This window comes from Bactrocera tryoni, chromosome 3, assembly GCF_016617805.1.
Source record: "Bactrocera tryoni isolate S06 chromosome 3, CSIRO_BtryS06_freeze2, whole genome shotgun sequence".
Lineage (NCBI taxonomy): Eukaryota > Metazoa > Arthropoda > Insecta > Diptera > Tephritidae > Bactrocera > Bactrocera tryoni.
The window spans coordinates 85,492,745-85,500,849 of NC_052501.1; the positions used below are offsets into that span (position 1 = coordinate 85,492,745).

At 37.6% G+C, this 8,105-nt stretch overlaps 1 protein-coding gene across 1 annotated transcript; it reads right to left on the reverse strand.

The window, feature by feature from the left end:
* Positions 1 to 2,493: 2,493 nt before the first annotated feature.
* Positions 2,494 to 3,623, reverse strand: LOC120772390. Its single transcript, XM_040100979.1, has one exon. It carries the CDS (start codon positions 3,594 to 3,596, stop codon positions 2,622 to 2,624), a length of 975 nt encoding a protein of 324 aa, XP_039956913.1. The 5' UTR covers positions 3,597 to 3,623; the 3' UTR covers positions 2,494 to 2,621.
* Positions 3,624 to 8,105: the final 4,482 nt, after the last annotated feature.

Consider the following 8,105-nt stretch of genomic DNA (forward strand, 5'->3'; position numbering starts at 1 on the left):
AACTTCACGCGCATTCCTCTGCTCATTCACACATTTCGTTTTCCTTATTAATTATAGAAATAGAAAGTAATTACCATTAGCAATTAGCATTACCAAACAGTGGTGGCGTATTATAACGGCACTCACAAGCCAACACATACACCAACACATACACAACATACGCACATTCAAATGACGCCAACACTTGCAATAACAACCACACCAAAATTTAGTGTGCCACAGCGAACAACAACAATTTGCTGAGTAATCATCGTCGCAAGCTGAGTAATCTTGCAAAACAACAGTTGTTTTGCTCATTATATTCACATTAAACGCAATGCGCCAAACAACTAATGAAGATGAACAATTTTAAGCGCCGCCGTTTGGGAGAATGGGCGTCCACTTGCAGTTAATTTGTTCACACTTTTTCGCTTAGCTGCTGTGGCGTTTATGAGGGGGCGCGTAGTAGTAGGCTTCGCGTTTAAAGAGGAAAGGCCTACACACAGCGAAGATTTCATACTCGCTTATGTAATGGGTGTAGTGAAAATTTTCATTTTCCATAAATGGGCAATGTAGTCAACAACAAAATGCAGTTAAACGCTTTGCACACATTTTAGTTGCTTGAAACTGGTGGGAACACCTCTTTTATGTTTGCTTACGCAAGAGCTGCGCTTAGCATTGCAATAACTTGTGAGCGCTTTATACTAGTTGGCGGCATAGTAAGAAAAAAGATGTATATAAATTATATTATCTCAAACCACTTTTCAACTCAAAAATAAAAAAAATAAGTAGCAGAAGAATAAAAATGTTTTAAATCCTAAATACTTTCTACGGCTGTTTATTATTAATTTTTTTGTACCATTTGATTTCAATTTTATGAGATACTTAAGAGTCTAATCTTTTTAGTCTTAAATTATATACTCCGCGCCTAAGAACAGTTTTTTTAGTAAGAATATATATTTAAAGATGAATAAATTTATAAAGTTATATTGTTCTATGAATCCTTTCTTTAATTTATAAACCTCGTGTGTCTGGGAACAGTTTTTCTTCAGTAAAATATTTTCATCTGAGAACAGTTTTTCAGTAGAAAACAGTTTAAATATATAAAGTTTTTTTGTAACGATATGTCTCATTATCCTATGGTAATCGTATGGAATCCTTTTCTTGGGATTCGATTATAATATCTCATTCGATTGATTCGATATAATATCTCATTCTTTAATATGTATGTATTTTCGTCAGGTAATATATTTCTGCGCCTGGGAACAATTTTTCGCTGATGATAAAGATAAAAAGTTTCATTGTTTTATGGATCTATTCCATAATTGTCGCTGTAAAAAAGTTGTGTATATATATTGATCTTCTTTTATACGTACATTTTTGTACATTGTATTTTCACCATGTTAAACATATATTTCAGTTTTGGGAACAGTTTTTTTTTCAGTAAAAAATGTGTAAACATATAAAGTTTGATTCGTCTATGAAGCTTTTCTTCAAAGTTCATATTTCGTGTGCCTGGGAACAGTTTTTCTTTGTAGTAGAAAAACATTTTAAGGACATATAGTGACATTATTGTAACTACATTCAAAATACTGCTGATTATTGTTTATAGCTCTAACATTTATACAGCCATATCCCTTTTTATCAACTGTTTTACACATTTTACTTAATTTCAAGGTAATGCACACATCATTACAACACCTTTCTAAACAAAATAATGATAAGTGTCTTTGAAAATGGAAAGTTTTTAACACTTAATCTGAAGTTGATTTGATAGGTTGAAATGTTGAAACTTTGACCTCTGGAAAACTCGTCAATTACAATTGAGAAAATTCAACGCAATTAAACTGAAGTATATTTGTAAAGAAATACCACTCCATGCACTAATATCGTGCTATTACCAAGCTGGTTAATAACAACATTTGAACAATCTGAATAGCTACTAATAGTTTAAAATTATGCACAGAAATGCAAAATTGCAGCAGTGATCGATGCAGCTTTACATACACAAATATATGATATGCAAGTTTAAATCGCAGCGAGTTGCTCATGTGGCAATAGTAAAATAAAATCCAAAATGCACCGGGTCGAAATCGAAAGATTTCAAAATTTCGATCAAATCAAAGTCCGCAGTGAAAAACAAAAAAAAATAAATGAAGGTGCTTTCCCGAAAATGTAATTTCGCATACCAAATTAAGCAGTAAATTTTCAGTAAGTACCAAAAATGCCGTTACTTGAATTTCTGCGGAAATAGTTTTGATTCTTTAATTGCCACATCTTTGGAAAACCAGCATTTAAATTATTTCACCATTTCTCATGGTCAATGGTATTAGTCAATGAGTGGTTACTAAATCGGTTACGGCTGAAGTCTTCTCAGAAGTGATGATGCAATATCCAATTATACAAATATGTATAAATGTATATATGGTATGCATATGTGTAAATATCTTAACATGTAAGTGTATATGAAGTATAGCGAAAATTTTCCCCCACTGAGTATAAAAAAATTAGAAATTTGCTGGTTCATATCGTCTGCAATTCTAATTCCATTTTATTCGGCTTTGTCTATAACATTTTTACATTTATCACTTCCTTTCGATGTGTGTGTGTGTGTATGCACTAACTTTTCAATCACTCTCTCCTCATGGACACTCCTTGGCATACCACTGGCATTCTGGCGCGTTCTTGCCATTTCCTTTTCCGCCCTGCCCAAACACGTAACGCCGATTGTTGTTGTACATCGAGTCACTGGCACAGATGAGGCGTCCATTCTGCTTAAATATCAGCTGATTTTGGTAGAGCTCAACAGTCCAGTCGGCATTGTTGGGTTGCTGGAAGCTGGAGTGCCAAGCGGCCACCATATTAGACTGGCCATTGTAGCTGTTGCGCTCCAAATAAGCGACGCGTTTCGACTGGTTGTGCTTAAGCGTGAATTTCAATTTCGTCTGCCGATCGTTGGACACATCGCTCACTTGCGTTGTCCAAGGGCGTTTATTAACATTGTTGTTATTGTTTTCAAAGACGAAAACATAATCACGTTGGCCATCAATGGCCCTGTCGGCGGCATACATGTGCTGCAAGTATTTGCGATTCATCAAGCAAAAGTTTGGCTGGAAGAAGATAAAGTCGAGCGATGGCGGCAGATAGCTTATGTAATCGTTCAATTTGCGCTTCTGTTCGTTGGTCAAACTGTAGTAGTATTTGTTCTTTCTGATATTCAAAAAGTAGTATGCCACATTGAAGTAGTATTTGTCATTCACATCGCCGGCATCGTCGAATTTCTGGAACAAATACAATTGCAACTTGACCATCTTCTTGTAGGATGCGGCCGTGCCAGTGTAGATTCTATCCAAAGCGTAAGCCAAAGCGGTCGCATCGGCGCCAGTATAACGGCTATTGATGGCCTGCTCATTCCAGTTGTTCACATTTAGAAAATTCAAAGCGCGCTCTTCGATATCGCTCTCATCGATATTGCTGGCGCGAGCCTCTGGTGAAGCCGGCGCGTCCACTGTATCCACAGGGTTTGGCGCATCCTGAGGCGCTGCTGCTGCCTGGCCCAAAACTATGGTTAAAATTAAAATCGCTGCGCTTACTTTGCTCAACATTGCTTTCGACATTTGCACTTGAACTGTTTGACTGAAGGTCCAACGACTTGTATTTATGGGTGCTGCTCCTTGGGGCAGTTCTCACTTATCAATTGAGTTGATTGTGCTCAAGTATCGATAGCAAGTAATTGTCATTCTGCTGGATTCAAGTGTGCGCAAATAAAAGTTGTTTATTCGGCAATAATTGAATTGCGAAGCTTCCGCACCTGCTAAGCGCGCATCAATAACTAGGTAAAGCGTTAGACACAACTTCGATAGTGAAATGCGCACTTATATTATAAAGTAGGCAAATAAAAGGTAATTAGAACAATACTTTAGATAAACACAATCAGTGATGCAACACCCCCTATTTGAATAATGAGGAACGATACAAATATTTCGATTTGAGCGTCTGGCAAGTGGCTTTGTAATAGCACTTTCTTTCGGATATCTTAATATATGTGTAGTATATTAAAAAGTACTAAGTCGTAAAGAGTTAGGCAGTTAATTCAACGGGCTTCAACGCCAGCGGTGTGTGTCTTGCTTGATCCAAGTTTCGAACCTTTCTGAACAGCTCCTTTACATTTGACGTTTAGACATTGCTTTAAATCGATAATGGTGTCTAGATATAGATTTTTTGGACTATTTCAGACTATGAAGTAGAAGTTTGATGTTCCTAACAATACACAAGGTACAAGGCTTCAACGCCAGCGGTATGTGTCTTAGTTGAGCCAAGTTTTCAGTGGTGTGTGTCTTGGTTGAGCCAAGTTTTGAATCTTTCTGAACAACTGACTTACTTTTGACGTTTAGACATTGCTTTATATTAGATAATGGTGTCAAAATGTGGAGTTTGAAGCTCCTAACAATGCGCAAGGGTATATAGTAATACAAAATACTTATGGCCGTGGAAGTCCTATACGAAATTGATATCAACACAGATTTATCTAAAAGGGCGTACGCTGGAATGACAGCTTTATGCAATAACTTTAGTTAAGTAAAGTACTTCCGCTGAAGTAATCTTGATACTTGTTAACTTATCTAATCTAACCAATTGTTATAAAATTATCAAACGAGAGGCCACTCCTCTGAAAATAATTCCAGGGTTATATGATTCAAGTAACTAAAACAAACATGATGTCATGGCCACTTGAAGATGATACTTATAGTGATTGCCCTTAATTAAATTGCTGGAATATAAGAGAATATTATTCTTATCGAAAAATCCCCTTTCATTGAAGTAAAATTGTAGGTAACTGCACACAATTGCTCAGGCAACGCTCACTCAATGTTGCCACACTGCGCTTTTCGCTTGTTTCTCCTGAATTTCACCAATCTTTCAACTGCACCAAATTACAAGATCAACATGATCCATCATTTTAAGAAAATATCACAAAAATTTGGTAAGCCATAAGCGGGCCACACAATCAATCTTTGGCCACAAAACAAATTTCATTGTCATGATTTAATTACTTTATTACATGCGAGCGGTTTTATAAAACCCAGAAGTCTGTGGTGAAAGATGCAGCATTAAACATACAAAAAAAAGAAACTTAAATAAAGCGCAAGATAAATCGCCAAGGCAACGTCTTACCGAAAATAATTTCACATATATTGTGGCACAGCCCACCAGCGCACAAGCAACGCTACTCCCGAAGGAAGGAAGCACGAAATGTTCTTAATAAATAATTCAATTTATTATCGAGACAAAGAGGAGAGTGAAAAGTGTGCCGCAAGCCAGGTTTGCGCGCAAGTTGCATGTGCTGCATGTGTGTTGCACGCTTAAGAAAGCGGTAGCCAACTCACTGCCAAGGTTGACCGAAGGAATTAATAATGGCCAACAAAATGTTGATGAGCGCCGCAATGCATGCATGCAGACACACACACACGCAAGCCACTTTGCCTCTGAATGCGTGTGTGTTTTTGTGTTTGAGGAGGCCACACACGCGCCAAATGCCCGACAGGCAGCAGAGGGCGGCAATAAATGTTTGGACGTGGCTGTGGCAGCAGGCGGACACTTTCCTTACAAATGCGCGCACACACACACTCACTCACATATATATGTATTTACAAGAAAAACATGTGAGTGCATTTTCAGAACGTTGCTGCTGCTGCAACGACAGCCGATAGCCTCCGGTGCGGCATGCGGCGGCGCGGCGCTTTAATGATTTTCAATCTACGAAATGAGTGAGTTTTTAATAACCAACAGTTATGCGGCGATTTGCCGTTATTAAGTAGTACAAATAAAATGTGAAAGGCAGGAAAGCAGAAAAAAGGGGTTGAATTCTTAAGAGAACGCTCAATGAAAACGCTTAAGGCTAAGAAAATGATGCGATGGAATTGATTGCTACTCAAAATAAAAACAAAAAATAAATAAATAACAAAATGTAGTGAAAAAATAATATATTTTTAGAGTTTGGATACCAAAAATAGTGGTCAAATTACTAAATTTGGTTAATTAGTGCTTTGAGGAGGGGCAAAGCTGACCTAAAAATAGAAGCAGGGAGCGAAAAGTTAAATAAATGTGGGAATTAGGTGGAAATTAATGATGATTTTAGTATATCAGATAAATTGAAGAAATTGCTTTCTTGATATCATATTAGCAGATGAGCAGATTATTCATATCTGCTGAGCTGAGTTGTTGAGAGAAGAGCGGAGGATAATAGGGACTTAAGCACACAACTTAAACATTGAAGAAAGGAGAGAGAAATATATTAGCTTCAGTGACGTAAAACTATTGTGGGTGTCAAAGTAACCTAATTTAAGGGCTTACAAGGGTTTCAAAGCTTAAAAAAAAATAAAAAGAATGTCATATTAAATTCTGGAACGTTTCTAGATTACTGTCAGTTTCATCAAAAACGCAAGCCTTCAAAGACAGTCGAGAGATCGTTGAAGACAGTATTGTTCTATATGACTTTCGATCTCTTCAACTGATTAAAATATTAAAAAAGTGAGTGACATGGTTCTTGAAAATCGTGAAACGCGTTCTTACTCGACTCGTCCCGATAAAGATGATTTTTTTTTAAAAGATTGTTGATCGTACGAATCCCGACTCCCCATCCAAGGAGAGAATTATAACATCCGATGAAGAATAAGTGTACTTGAAAAAAATTCACCAATCATCGGAATTGGGAGAAAAAAGCCGAAACCAAAAAAAAACAACATATCAAATCCGCTCAAACATCAATGTGATGCTCATTGTCTTTTTCGATTTTCGTGGTTTGGTGCGTCATGAATTCGTTCAGGAAGGACAGACAGTCAAAAAGGAGTTCTATTTGGCCATATTGAGGCGCTTGAGTGAGAACATCTTATGAAAATGACCGGTTTGTGGAAGAACAATTCATGGATTTTATACGATGATAATGCACCATCTCATCGAGCCACGATTATGATCGAATTTAAAGCCAAAAACGCAATGAATACCGTCGATCAACCAACGTATTCCCCATTTGGTTTCGTGTGCTCATTTTCTTATTTCCTAAATTAAAATTGCCGCTCGGTGGATCGCGTTTTTAGTCGATCGAAGAGATAAAACAAAATTCGTTGAAGGAGCTGAAGGCCATCCCAAAAGTGCTTATATAAAGTGTTTCGAGGACTGGAAAAATCTTTGGTATAAGTGTATTACATATTACTTTGAAGGCGACAAAATAAATATTGAGGAATAATTAAATATTTTACGTTTTATTTAAAATTTCCGGGTACTATTTTATCTCAATATAAACATGGTTTGCCCGGAAAGTAATAGGACTGATTTTCTTCCGCCGCGACTGTATTTCGGAGCGTGCGCGCACCCACTGGATTCGGTGAAGGGCTTTTCTGGCTGACGAACGAGGTCAGTGTCTCTGAGCACCTGGAGAGTCAGGACAAACACTTCCGCGCGATGTGTTTCTGTGAGTGGTGCAAGCCGAAATACGAAATGATTAAATTCTGTGTGAAACTCGGTAACTCTGCAACGGAGACGTTTGATATGATCAAGCCGGCTTACCCAGATGTTGCTTTAGCAAGAAGTGGTGTGTTTCGGTGGCACCAGCCCTTTTTAGAGGGCCGGGAAGGGGTCGCTGATAAATAAGCAAATACAAAGTGAAAACGATGTTAATTTTCTTTATTGACATCAAAGGCATCGTCCACCATGAACTTGTTCCTCCTTGAAAAACCGTCAACGCCAAGTTTTATGTGGAAGTCCCCAAGAGACTCAAACGATTGGAAGTTGCCCACGCCCAGGCCCACACCACCTTTCTTGTGAACAGCTACCTAACAAAGGCCGGCATCCCAAGACTTCCGCAGCCGTTCTAGAGCCCAGAGGTGCCAAATTTTTAAGGGTTGATTAGCAACAACAAAGAAAATTTTAAAGTTATGTTATGAACTTCTTAGAAAAATAAACATTTTGTTTTTATTAGCGCACATCTTATATTTTTTTTTATAAGCACCGCTATAAAGGTGAACATACATAGCACACACCACTTCGTAAAACCTCACACTCCGGACTGTCAATAAAGCAAAATCGAAGAGAATTTACCCATCATTTCATTGAATTGTTTAAAAGAG